Source organism: Antennarius striatus, chromosome 21 (assembly GCF_040054535.1).
Source record: "Antennarius striatus isolate MH-2024 chromosome 21, ASM4005453v1, whole genome shotgun sequence".
Lineage (NCBI taxonomy): Eukaryota > Metazoa > Chordata > Actinopteri > Lophiiformes > Antennariidae > Antennarius > Antennarius striatus.
Window position 1 is genome coordinate 2,997,443 of NC_090796.1, and position 14,959 is coordinate 3,012,401.

The window sequence follows — 14,959 nt, forward strand, 5'->3', positions numbered from 1 at the left end:
ATGAAAAATCCATTAATGGAAAGTTATGACGTAGGCTGTTCTTTTTTTTTTACCTAAGAATATTGGATTATGTTGTATAGTTAACATACATTTGAATGATTTTGTTCATGTTAACTAAGCCTTTCTTACAAGTTAATGTATATGAATAGATTAAAAAAATAGATCCATTAATATAATTCTAACAACCCATTAAGTTACTTCAAATATGAAAACAAATGCAGGATAAATACACAACTTGCAACATCTGAGGATGAAAATAGGGACGGCTGGCGTTCAGCTCGGTCGTTCAAGAAAACCTTGAACTTCATTTCCCAGAATGCTCTACGAAAGGGTGAAGGGTTATCCACACGTGTGAAACGCTCCACAGCAACTGCACCTTTGTGCCACTAAAAATAAGAACCTTGCACTCAACATTATGTAATTATCCGTATCTCCCAGCTACAGATAAGTACCGGCAGCCCACCCGGGTGGACTCGGTGTGCATGACCGACCCGGACGCTCCAACCAGCCCGTCAGCCCGGAAACATCCTGTGTCGCTCGACTGCTGCGGAGGACTCAGCAACGTCGATTATTCGAAGGTAAACGAAAAAATATTAACAACAGAGCAGCTCAGCGTGTCTGGCGCTGACGTGGACTTAGTGTAATTGGTTGATATCCCGGTAAGAATCGGTCCGCTTCACCAGCGAGCTCCTGACAGGCGGACAACATCCGGTCTGACCAGTTTTCAAAATAAGAGCACACGTTTCTGCAAACTGCCGAAACATTGATTCCAGTGATCACAGTGACACAATGTTAAAATGTTAAAATACGGACCCAGCTGTTCACATCTAATTTGAGGTATTTTTTTTAATCATCGAAAAAGTGAGAAATATCACTGATTGTGATATAAATCACAATTTTAGAGATAAGTTTTTTTTGAGCCATCTCATACTTGGACTTTATCAGTACTCCCATATGTCTCCTTGATTCCTTTGAACTACTTGCTCAAAGTACAAGGTCAGATCATGCAGTAAGTTTAACCCTGAGCAATCTCGACCTGCTGCAACTGTAAGCCTGTAGCACAGAAAATAGACTAGAAACAACCAAATCTGATATAAGTGTGCCGCCACAGTTAACAAAAGAAACAAAATATTTACAGCCTCTGTTTACCATTTTATGGAGTAAGGCAGGTTCTCTTTGCAGGGATTGAGCTGAAATGTCAGTGAGAGGCTGACTGTGTTGGGTTTTTCTTTTCTTATGTAATGTTACATCAAATGCCCAGTCCAAGACAGAGAGTTTTCTTTTTATTTCAATTAGAATCCCTGCAGCAAAAACCCACATGTCTTCTACTATTTCATACAATTTTCTTTCATGTCCCTCTGGTATCTAAATTTCCCACAATGCACCTTGACGGCTGAGAGTTAGGTCAGCAATTCAACAGTGTTTTGGTGCAAATGTATCCTTCAACAGTAAGGAGGAGCAAGTTACAGTGTTTTTCTTTTTCAAGCTCAACTTGCTCACATTTACTTAAACGTACCGGTATATCCAAATCAAGACTGTCTCCATACACCAGTTATTATAATGTGCGTATTAACTGGGGGCATAGACATGTTTACAGGCTGCTACTAAAACTGTTTTATAACAAGCCGATTTCTAATTTACCAATCCGTTTAATTGCATTGTTATAGAAAATATTTGTTTTCATTTTATTAAGACTTAAAATTTTACATGATTAAGCATCACAGAACCACGTGTTTATGATGTTGCTGCCTTTCAAGAATCTTTGATGTATGGAGGAATAATTGTGTTTACTGTGTGGTATATTATCAGACTGTCAGCGACGTTTGAACCCCACGTCATTGACCTTTATGGATTTGGTTGGAGTTAGATGTCGTCATAATGAATCTCCATGTCATGACAGTTTATGCAGCTTTAGACGTAATTTGAGTGTAAGAAGGACGACTGAGTAAAAATGTGTCCATAGCATCTTATTAAAGGACCTTAGAGAAAACTGTAAAACATGACATGACATAGTTTTTGCTTTTATGACATTAAAGAAAGAGACAAAGTGAGTCACTTCATCCGAAAGGTCAACAGGCGTGAGCTGGAAACACACTAACCTAGTGTGTGACACAAAGAATGACTCCATGCAGCTCCACCTCATGAAATTTTAATTGGCCACATTTCACTTTTAACAAATCCTTGTGTTTCCTTCACAATGACAACAAAAATTTAACAAAAAGCATGTTTAAAGTACAGCAATTTTTACTTCGGTCCACAGGGGGCTATATCCGTAAGTTTAAGACAACAGAATAAGCATTACAAAACTTAGGTGTGTCCGCCGAAGCTCCAAATCCAGCCATTGGAGAAAAAAATGCATTTTTTTCTAAAAAAAAAAAAAAAGGCATCTTCAGACCAGCTGAATGAGTTTAAGTACAGACTTCCTTCCAGTTTGAAATGTATATGCATAAATGTGTTTATTTGCCAACTTTTAATTAGCATGCAAAAAAGTGCAAACAAAAACAGAAATCCAGCAAAATGTTCCTGTCCAGAGCAGACCTCTGATCATGTCAGACGTTTACTACAACCTACAGACGATGGCGCCGCTTTAATGAACTATTCATTAAATTCTAGTTTTTAAGCATTTTTACGGTCTGTTTCTCCTCTAGGTAAAATTTCCATGTTGTTCTGCCTTTCAGATGGACTTGACTCTGTTTGAAGAACTCCTAAATCACATAAACCTCCATGACTCCAGGTTTTGGGTCGCTGTGATCGCCATCGTTTTCAACCCTTTATTCTGGAATGTGGTAAGAACTGTTGAGGATCCTACTTCAGATACCGTAGCTTTCATATACTTTTATATTGTCCCTCTATTGCATTCAAATAATTTGAAAAGTAAACATTGAAATCTTTTTATCTCTATTTTACATGAAATGTAAAATTTTTCACAAAATACTCTTATGCTTCTGTTCAGAGAATATTTGCATGTTCTCTTATCCTAAATGCATGTTTAGGGTTGTATGAACAGAGAAAATAAGAACAAATAAGAAGAAATTAAGACATTTTAACAGCTATTTAGTTAATAACTAAATATTTACAAATTTTGTCCACAAAAAGGCTGTGATTGATTGCTGCTCTGCCTCCATTCGAAGCCTTCTGACCCTGGGTTTGATCGAACGGCCATTCTGTCTTCATATGATTCACACAGAGAGATTTTGTTTTAAATTTGATCTCTTGTTCTGGGAACATGGTTGGTTAATCTGGGCTGAGGTCGGCAAGTTGTCTGCAGTGCACTCCGAACAGACTTCAGTTCTGGAGCATTGAATGAAAACTTTTTTTTTGTTTTGCAGTCAGATATACAGTAAATTGCTTTGGACACTTGAGTTGACAGGAGAGTGTGGACTTGTCTGAGTATTTCTAATAATTAAGATAAAGTCTTTATCCTCACCCGCATTTCTATCGTAGTATACTGTCATCCACAGTTAAAGTGCATCACTAATGATGAAGTAGCTGATCAGAAATAAACGTACCATTTCAAATTATTTTAAGGAAAATGGAATATGTTTTCCAAACTGGTGTAATTTATTCACACTATTTGTGAAAGTCGTTTCCTGCTTCTACAGGTGCGCACTTTTCATTATCAGATTGTCATTTACCACATCTTTCGTGACTCATTTGATGAAAGACTCCAGCGTCGCACCTGTACCGCCCAGCAGGACACACACAGCAGCCTTCTGATGACTCTTTTATCAGCCAATTATTTGCATTACAGTAAAAGCTGCTGAGGTGCTTCTGGTACAGTTCGTGATCCCAAATGTCCTCGTTTTTTGCATGTTTCTTAAAATAAGTTAGAAGTTGCCATAATGGGGTGTACAAAGGGAAATGCTAGCAGAATAATGAAACTTACATCCATGCATTTTAATCTTTTCTCTTGAAACTGCCAAAAATCTATTTCTGTTATTCTGGGAGTCGTTTCTAGTTATGTTCCATGCTTCTCAACAAAGAGAGAGACGAAAAAGAAACATGCACACGTGTGTGACCAATATCTGTATTCAAGAAAACAACGACTGATTTATTAAATCTCTGATCTTGGTTCTGCCAAACAGTTTCAGACAGCTGCCAGTGGGATTTGGTGAATTTTATCATTACGACGCAGATGTGCATTTCTGTTCCTGTACACCTGGTCCGAAGATCGTGTTCATTTATGGGCAGCATAACATTTTTGCTTGAGCTGCTTGGTAATAGTAAAGAATGTTTCATTCAGATCGTTAGCTGCAGGTCACTCTGTTGCCTTGTTTCATGGGACTCTATGTGCGGCATGTGCTGTGCTGGTACCTCGCTGCTGATAGTGCTGAAGGTTTGGCCTGTTAGTTCTGAGCACAAGAAGTTTAGACTTGAAGCAAAGGAACATGTTTAGCCGCTACTTGTTCCACCAGTTTCACCAGATGGTGAAGCATCGGTCTGCCGTGGGATTGAGCAGGAATGTCTTTGTTACCGACTGCTCTTCACTTGGAATGACATGGGTGAGGGAGGGACATCCTGAAGTAATTTAAGGTTTAATCCTGCTTGGAATAACTTTAATCCGGACGCTACTCTCATGAAAGTAAACAAAGAACAAAAAGAGCAGGGAGGATTTCACTACAAAGCCTAATGGTGAAAATAAATTAATCAGTGGGCGGCACAGGGGCGCATTGGGTAGTAGCGAGGTGGTTCCGGGTTCTAGTCCTATTCTGTGCAGCGTTTGTATGTTTTCGTCTTATTTCCTCATATGTGGTTTCTCTCCGGGTTTTTCTAGTTTCCTCCCACCTCCGAAAAACACGCAGTTCAGGTTGACTGGTGGGTTCCACATGATCCGTAGCTGTGAGTGTGTGCGTGAGTGGTTGTTCGTCTTTGGTGTGGTTCCGCAATGCGTTGATAACACGTCCGGAATGTCTCCCCTACTTCCTCCACGAAATTGGAGGAAGTAGTACGGAACATAATTAAATAACCACAGGAACCAAACTGTGAAGACGGAATGCACCACTGAAGAAATACAACAAAATAGCTCAGGGAATGAGTCTCAACCTAGATTCCATGTTGTTGAAGGTTGTGTCCACACACACGGTTTGACCTTTTTGAAAACAATTCAGGAATCAGATGGTTGTCATGACAGTGGTCCCTTTCTTGGTCAATGCAGGGCTTAAAAACTCTTATGCAGGGCCTTTAAATGCACATGCCCTATACACTCTGTCATGCAACAGAAGAAGGGACTTCTCACCTGCCTCTCAACGGTGGAGGTATACTGTGTATTCACAGTGGACGCGGTGTTCCTGCTGGAACAGAGACACAGCAAGGCCTGTTCCTTGAGTTTGTGCTACGTGTGCGTGTGCGTGTGTGTGTGTGTGTGTGTGTGTGTGTGTGTATGTGTGTGTGTGTGTGTGTGTGTGCGCGACAGATCAGGATGTACTAGCCCATGCACTGTCCATGAGTGAAACTCCAATCTGCACATACCTGCCGGTTCTCGTTCTTCTTGATGAAAATATGAAAACCCCTGATTTATTGGAGAACATAATGGAGTAAAGATCGGTCCTGTTTTCTTAAAACGATTGGTTAGTGATTCAGTTGTGATTGATGACACATACCGCCTTGAAATGTAATCGGAAGAAGGAACCAGAGGAGCGTCGGGGCTTCTTGAGGCTATGAGGTCAGTATGCCACAGCGCGGCTGTTACACATTGACCTTATTTTTGAACAGGGCCATAGCTGCTGTCAGGCATCACATTCATTCATCTGGGGGAGAGATGGGGGTGCAGCTGTTGCGTGTTTGGCGTATTATGTATAACCTGAAAGCCTGTGGAAACCGTGGATACGCTTGATGTTGCAGAGGCAGCCCCATCTGAGCGCAGCGCTCTCATTAGAGTCAGATCTGCTTCACAGAATGCTGCACCTGCTAATGCTAATTACACCTGTGCACTGATTGCAAGGGTATTATTAAGCGCTAAGCCACTGTCGTCATTGAGACTGTGCCCATAGTGTGACCGTTGTTTGATAAGGAATGTGATGACTGTCTGCAGCCGGGCTCACGCACTAACTTAGAAATCAGATTTTTTTTACTCACATAATGAGAATCTCCACATATTAAACTCTTCAGAACATAAACTACAAGATGGGAAAATAAGTACGGTATTTTCTGCACTATAAGATGCACCTAAAAACTTTTGATTTTCTTAAAAACCAACAGTGTGCCTTATAATCCAGTGAGCCGTATACTGTATATAGAATAGAATAGAATTGAATAGAAAACCTTTATTGTCACTATACATAGTATAATGAGATTTTGGGCAACTCCTCACAGTGCAATAATTTAACAGTAGGAAAAGAGTAAAGAATAAAATACAACTATATACAATCGTTATCATTATATGAAAAAAAGTTTAAAATTGGCCATTTATTGAAGGTGCACCTTATAATCCAGTGCGCCTTATAGTGCAGTAAATAGAGCAAATATTAGCTTAATAGCCGATTAACTTTAAATATCTGTAAAGTGTTACTGCCAATAAGACCAGTGATAATGATGGACACACAACATTTAGCTTCCTAGCTCCTGAGCCCTTTCACACACCAGTTCAATAGAGTATGGGGAAACTTTAAAAGGAAATTTGATGAAAATTTGAATTAGGTAGACCTGTGTAAACAAAAGTTTTAGAAAACTGCATAAATTAAATTCTCTGGAGTTTAGAAAAGCAGAAACTCCAGAGAAATAAATGTATCTTACATCACTATAGAGGTAAAATTCAACCAAGCAAACTCAACCTTTGAAACATTGTTTTATATTTGATGCGTGATCGAAGGTTTTAGTCTAGACTTTGGTTATATTAAAATGTGCTTCTGCTTGAGTCATGAAAAATGTAACACTAATGCATTTGTGGAATTCAGGGGCTTGTATTTATTTAAAAGGGAACAAAACTGGGTTGTGTGAATGAGCACTTCTGTGTCCAGGCCTTCATATCTTCACAGGCATTTGAAAAACTGACGCCAGCACCTAGACGTGTTTCTTTCTGCTTTTAATTTGATTCTTCCTTTGCGGAAACACACACGTCCATGTCTGGCAACTTCACACTGTTGCTTGTTGCATCACTTCTGTTATCTGTTATCTTTTTTTGGATAAGGAGGCGTACTCATAAAAACCTTTTAGATTTCAGTTCTCAACTGTCTAAAAAATTACTGAATCTGAAGCAGAGCTGCATGATCATCTTGTGATTTGTTATCAGAGATGTGTTTTCATTTTGCTTTTGCAACTTAGGCGTCATCTAAATAATTAGCTGTGGCCATCACAGTGATTTATTAACCAGTTATATAAACCTGAAGAAGAGCCACTTGTTAGTGTGCACTAAGTGAACCATAGTCAGTGTGCTGAACTCTTACTTTTTCAGAAAAAGCGAATTAGTGAAGGAAATAAACAAAAAATCATACTGAAAACCCTTTTAATGGATGTAAAATAAAGAAGCTTACAAAATTTTTTATACTTTTTTTAAACTTTACTTGTGAAGCACATTTCATAGGGTGCTAATAGAAGGCAGCAGAGGTCAAAACTATAAGTCACATCAATTTCAAATAGATGATAAAAGATAATAAAAGCAGATATATATTCTTTATTTTATTGATATGAACTTAAAAAGGTTAAAATAAGATGAGGAATAAGATACTGTACGTCAGAAATAAGATAATTGTTTATTCTAAGACGGGCCTTTACCAGCTCTCATATAGTACCTCTGGTGTTGTCTTTTGTGTGGGATCAGATGGCCGTTCTATTAGTGGTGATATTGCAGAAGTTAAAATTATAAAATACAAATGACAAGGTTGTGGAGCAGTGGTTTTCAGCTTTGTTTGTACCTCTACAGTAACCACTTTTCTCTGTATGACAACAGAAACGGGCCAGAAATAGTAACAGTACTGCAAAGAGTGCAAACTTCAGCTTTTTCCTGGAATTGCTTTTGCAGATGTGTCTTGTAAGAGGATACATTCATTTTGAGGTCATGTGTACAAAATATAGCCACTCAGTTCATAAAATAATTTGTCAGGATATTTATAACCTCTGTTATATTGAACCAAACACTCACATGTCAAAACTAATTTTCAGATAGAATCCAGCATCTGTAAGGCTAATATGTGGAAAAACACAAATCATGAATTAGCAATACATTTTCAGTTTGTAATCATACAAGCATGGAAAGGTGACATATTTGATGTTTGATATTTAACTTTTTTATTTTTCATATGCTCTACTGGAGTCTGCATATTTAAGAACAAGTGAAAAAGCACTGAGAAAAGGATGTTGGTGCCATAGAAGTTTTAAAAGGTTTGTTTTGTCTCACTGTACAGATCAGTGTTAATCATCAGGAGTTTGGGAAAAAAGAACTTTAGTCCTGGGTTGAACTACTGGAAAGTCATTAGAACAGGATGAGGAAATGACGATGAACACTTTCAGCATTAATATCTTTGCATACTATAATTACATTCACTGTTGTTTAGATACATTTTTCCTTTTCCATGCCAATGCTTTTTCAACACTAAAACTATTGAATATTCAAATCTCCAAAACCATTGATAAGGGTAAACTGGCTCTTTGGATATAGGTGTCACACTGACACTGCGAAATTCGGGGAAAGTGGTCTGCTTGTTCTTTGTGCTTTTATTTCGCTGCCTTAGGCTGACATCTCAGCTGAATCAAATTTATGTGACGTCAGGTATTATATAACACCTCGTGGGAGCAGGAAGATTATCTGCAAACCTTTTTCCCGCCGACCTTCAAAATAAGGCTCCAGTCCAGCACTAGCGATTTTATAAGTGCTCTGAATCTATACGTTCATATGAATCAATCAGAGTACTTGTTTCTCGCTGTGTTGGCCCTGAGGTGAACTGATGAACTCTCCAATCTGAGCGCCACCTCTCCCTCAGTGACAGCTGGTGTTGGCTCCAGCCCCCGCAACCTTGCAAATTATGGGCATCTTTCAATGTATTAAAATGTTTCAGTGTGTGTGTGCAGTCATGACTGTGGCGAGTGTTGTTGCATGATTTAGTTGACATCATTTAACTTCTTCCTTATTCTTATTCATATTCTTATTCTTATTCTCATTCTAATTCTTATTTTTATTCTTATTCTTATTCTTTTTACATCTCTGTTGATGTTGGGCTTTATCAGGATGGCGACTCCTTAATTCTTACTTCCCGCTACCATCCTGTTATCTGTCAGTCACTATTTATAACTAATCTTAACTGTTAAAAACACTTTCCAACCTCAATGTACTGTATGTGGTGTTAACTTCAGACCAGGTTGCCTTTCATTAGAAAGAAATCCTTCATTTAACAAGACTTAAATTGAGTAAAGAACTGCAGGTATGTTGTGGGGAAAACAACTCGTGTTTTTTAAATATTTATTATTTTGATGTTGAACTTGGAGAGATATTAAACATGAGGTTTGATGGTTATCTTTAGGGATTGTAATGCTGCTACACCACATCAACACTATAATCCGCTCCAGATTTGCTATGACGCGTGAAGCACCGTGGTGACAGTGAATATTACTGTGCTATTGGCCTGATATGGAAATGGTAGACATGCTTCTTGTTTCATCTGTGGGGAAAACATTGCAGGTAATTAATGTTTTGCTCAATAATTATTATTTCACCCTTATTATTAGTTATGTCACAAGCTGGATATAAAAGTCAATTTACTGAGGCCTAAAGCTTTGACAAGCTGTTCAGTCAGGTGAAAACCATGTCTGATTGTTTCTCAATATCTATCCTGTTGTTAAAACAGAAATCATAGCCATTTAAAATGATCGGAAATCAAATTTTAATATAATAAATGTTGAAATTATAAGTTGTGTGAATGAGTCACTTGAGTCAAATATGGTAGCTGACTGTAATGGTTTAACTGGTTGAAATATTTAGCTTTTGCCAAACTTGTCAGCCACAAGGTTTAGGGGTGTGTTTCTGGGAATTTTTTACCTTTATTTTCCAGGAGGACATTTCTGGAGTCCAGTGGCGGCATGATTTACAACATCAGACGCTTTGCATTGAGCTTGGCTCGATGTGTGTGTGTGTGTATATACAGTATATACACGCTGTATCCCTGAGAGGTTTATCCAGTGCTTCAGGAGGGATGAAACAGCCTTCAGCATAACAGTAATGTCTGAATGAGTCATCGCAGGTTCTGTGGATCCGTCTATCATCTTAGCAGTGCTTTGAAAAACTTCAAATGAACTCCAAAACCAAACAAAAAATAAAGAGGGGACAAATAAATAGAAACATGATGTCAGAATGACCTCAAGGATACATCCGATTATTTCCAAACTCTGAAGGTTCAGTAAAGGAGAGGACTGCAAACTGTGAAAGCGAAGCAGATGATCATCATGAGGAGTTTCAGGCTGTGGAGGAAATGAAGGAGAAATAATCAATTTGAAAAAGTATCACAGGTGACAGAGCAGCACAAATGAATCAGGAATCACAAAAACTCTCTGCGACCTCCAGCTCTGTCTCCTGTCTTTTCCCTCAGTGACACTGTCTCTAGACCAAACAACATCGCTGGTCTCACCACAGTTTTGTACACCTTTCCTTTCATTTTAGCTGAAACTCTTCTATCACACATCACACCTGACACTTTCCTCCACCCGCTCCATCCTGCCTGTACACGCTTCTTCACCTCTTTTCCAGACTCCATTGCTCTGGACTGTTGAGCCTAAGTACTTAAAATCCTCCACCTTCTTGATCTCTTCTCCCTGTAACTTCACTCTTCCACTTGGGTCCCTCTCATTCACACACATGTACTCTGTCTTACTGCGGCTAACCTTCATTCCTCTCCTTTCCAGGACAAACCTCCACCTCTCTAGCTTCTCCTCCACCTGTTCCCTGCTCTCACTGCAGATCACAATGTCATCTGCAAACATCATAGTCCATGGAGATTCCTGTCTAACCTCGTCTGTCAGCCTGTCCATCACCATAGCGAACAAGAAGGGGCTCAGAGCTGATCCCTGATCTTCTTCATACAATACCACATTTCCTCTCTGGGCACCCTGTCATAACCTTTCTCGAGATCTACAAAAACACAATGCAGCTCCCTCTGGCCTTCTCTGTACTTCTCTATCAACATCCTCAAAGCAAATACAGCATCTGTAGTACTCTTTTTTGGCATGAAACCATACTGCTGCCCTTAGTCTGGCTTCCACTATTCTTTCCCATAACTTCATTGTATGGCTCATCAGCTTTATTCCTCTGTAGTTGCCACAACTCTGCACATCTCCCTTGTTCTTAAAAATGGGCACCAGCACACTTCTCCTCCATTCCTCAGGCATCTTCTCACTATCTAAGATCCTGTTGAACAACCCAGTCAGAAACTCTACTGCCACCTCTCCTAGACACGTCCAAACCTCTACAGGTATATCATCAGGACCGACTGCCTTTCCACTCTTCATCCTCTTCAGTGCCCTCCTCACTTCATCCTGACTAACCTTTGCTACATCCTGGTCCACAACAGTCACCTCTTCTAGTCTTTGTTCTCTCTCATTTTCCACGTTCATCAACTCTTCAAAGTACTCTTTCCATCTTTCCATCACACTACTGGCACCTGTCAATAGACTTCCGTCCCTATCCTTAATCACCCTAACCTGCTGCACGTCCTTCCCATCTCTGTCTCTCTGTCTTGCCAACCAGTATAGATCAGTCTCTCCCTCCTTACTGTCCAATCTAGCATACAAGTCATCATAAGCCCCTTGTTTGGCCTTTGCTACCTCTACCTTCACCTTACGCTGCATCTCCCTGTACTCCTGTCTACTCTCCTCAGTCCTCTCAGTGTCCCACTTCTTCTTAGCTAACCTCTTTCTCTGTATACACTCCTGTACCTCCTCATTCCACCACCAAGTCTCCTTATCTACTTTCCTTTCAGATGACACACCAAGTACTCTCCTACCTGTCTCCCTGATCACATTAGCTGTAGTTGTCCAGTCATCTGGAAGCACCTCCTTGCCACCCAGAGCCTGTCTTAACTCCTTCCTAAAAGTCATGCAACACTCTTCCTTTTTCAGCTTCCACCATTTCATCTTCTGCTCTGCCTTTTCCCTCTTCATCTTCCTCACTACCGGAGTCATCCTGCACACCACCATCCTATGCTGTTTGGCTACACTCTCACCTACCACTACTTTGCAGTCACTGATCTCCTTTAGGTTACACCGTCTACACAAGATGTGGTCTACCTGTGTGATCCTACCACCACTCTTATAGGTCACCCTATGTTCCTGCCTCTTCTGGAAGAAATTATTCACTACAGCCATTTCCATCCTTTTTGCAAAGTCAACTACCATCTGTCTTCCTGCTTTCCTCTCCTGGATACCAAACCTGCCCATCACTTCCTCATCACCTCTGTTACCTGCACCAACATGTCCATTGAAGTCTGCACCAATGACAACTCTCACTTCTAGGTATGCCTTGCATCACTTCATCAAAGTCCAACCAGAATTTCTCCTTCTCCTCCAGCCCACATCCTATCTGTGGAGCATACCCACTATACAACATTGAACATCACACCTTCTATTTCTAGCTTCAGACTCATCACTCTATCTGACACTCTTTTTACCTCCAGGACATTCCTAACAAACTCCTCCTTCAAGATAACTCCTACTCCATGTCTTTTCCCATCTACACCATGATAAAACAACTTGAACCCTGCTCCTAAACTTCTAGCCTTGCTACCTTTCCACCTGGTCTCCTGGACACACAATATGTCTACCTTCCTCCTCTGCATCATGTCAACCAACTCTCTACCTTTTCCTGTCATAGTTCCAACATTCAACGTCCCTACTCTCAGTCCTATACTGTTGGCGCTCCTCTTTCTTCGTGCAAACGCACATTCCTCCTCTCCTCCTTCAATAACAATAGTATTATTAATAATAATAATAATAATAATCTTGTAAATCCTGAAGCATCACATTTTATCAAAATTAACTTTCTGACAAAATTTTCAAAAACAGTAAATATAATTTTTTTAATTTAGGTGCTTTAATTTGAATTATTTTGCTACGTCCAGAATTTGTGTGTGTGTGTGTGTGTGTGTGTGTGTGTGTGTGTGTGTGTGTGTGTGTGTGTGTGTGTGTGTGTGTGTGTGTGTGTGTGTGTGTGTGTGTGTGTGTGTGTGTGTGTGTGTGATGGTAAACATCAGTTTTTGGGGAAAAAATGTCAAATTTGAGGAAATCTCAAAATGCTGTAGTACAGCAATGAATTAATCAACCTTTATTCGTATCGCGTTTAGAAGGCCAGAAGGAGCTGCATTGTGTTTTTGTAGATCTGGAGAAAGCTGATGACAGGGTGCCCAGAGAGGAACTGTGGTATTGTATGAGGAAGTCTAGAGTGGCAGAGAAGTATGTTATAGCAGTGCAGGACATGTATGAGGACTGTAAGACAGTGGTGAGGTGTGCTGTAGGTGTGACAGAGGAGTTCATGGTGGAGGTGGGACTGCATCAGGGACCAGCTCTGAGCCCCTTCTTGTTGCTATGGTGATGTACAGGCTGACAGACGAGGTTAGACAGGAATCTCCATGGACTATGATGTTTGCAGATGACATTGTGATCTGCAGCGAGAGCAGGGAACAGGTGGAGAAGAAGCTAGAGAGGTGGAGGTTTGTCCTGGAAAGGAGAGGAATGAAGGTTAGCCGCAGTAAGACAGAGTACATGTGTGTGAATGAGAGGGACCCAAGTGGAAGAGTGAGGTTACAGGGAGAAGAGATCAAGAAGGTGGAGGATTTTAAGTACTTAGGCTCAACAGTCCAGAGCAATAGAGAGTATGGAAAAGAGGTGAAGAAGCGTGTACAGGCAGGATGGAACGGGTGGAGGAAAGTGTCAGGTGTGATGTGTGATAGAAGAGTTTCAGCTAAAATGAAAGGAAAGGTGTACAAAACTGTGGTGAGACCAGCGATGTTGTTTGGTCTAGAGACAGTGTCACTGAGGAAAAGACAGGAGACAGAGCTGGAGGTAGCAGAGATGAAGATGCTGAGGTTCTCTCTGGGAGTGACCAGGAAGGATAGGATCAGGAATGAGTACATCAGAGGGACAGCACATGTTAGAGGTTCTGGAGATAAAGTCAGAGAGGCCAGACTGAGATGGTTTGGACATGTCCAGAGGAGAGATAGTGAATATATTGGTAGAAGGATGCTGTGTTTTGAACTGCCAGGAAGACCAAAGAGGAGGTTTATGGAAGTAATGAGGGAGGACATGAAGGTAGTTGGTGTGAGAGAAGAGGATGCAGAAGACAGGGTTAGATGGAGGCAATTGATTCGCTGTGGTGACCCCTGAAGGGAAAAGCCGAAAGGAAAAGAAGAAGAGCAGGTCAATTGTCAGTCAGTCAGTCACCTGCCGCAGCGGGTCACGGGGAGCCGGAGCCTATCTCGGCGGCATAGGGCATGAGGCGGGGGACATTCCGGGCACGACGTCAGTGTACCACGGAGCTACACACAAAGACATACAACCATGCACACACACACCCATTCCTACGGGCAGTTTGGAACGGCCAATCAACCTGAAGAGCATGCTTTTGGAGGTGGGAGGAAGCCGGAGAGCCCGGAGAGAACCCACGTAGACACGGGGAGAGCATGCCAACTCCGCACAGAGTGGGACTCGAACCGGGTCCGCCATATTGTGAGGCGACAGCGCTAACCACTGCGCCACCGTGCCGCCTCAGGTCAATTGTATTCACATGAATAGATTAAATTGAACTCAAATGACCCACTGTAGCCTCAACTGAATTCTTTCTCCCAACCAGGATGTCTGGAGGTGGGATTTCTCAATCCTGACTGCTCTGCTTACAAAGGAAATCGTATTGTGCATATTTCCTTCACATTGTCTGAAATCAGTTGATTATGATCATGCTTTCTTATTGTCTTCTTGTTGTCAGTCAGTGAACAAACCAAATCGGTCCACTCACTGTGTCCTCACAACCCGAGGTCATTCCTTGTTG

General features: G+C 40.8%; 1 protein-coding gene across 1 annotated transcript in view; it reads left to right on the forward strand.

The window, feature by feature from the left end:
• Positions 1 to 348: 348 nt before the first annotated feature.
• Positions 349 to 14,959, forward strand: part of pemt (phosphatidylethanolamine N-methyltransferase) — a 58,814-nt gene continuing 44,203 nt past the window's right edge. Inside the window, exons 1-2 of the mRNA XM_068305609.1 lie at positions 349 to 578; positions 2,679 to 2,786. Of these exons, the coding sequence (XP_068161710.1) occupies positions 483 to 578; positions 2,679 to 2,786 (204 nt within the window). The 5' untranslated portion in view covers positions 349 to 482. The remainder of the gene's footprint in view (positions 579 to 2,678; positions 2,787 to 14,959) is intronic.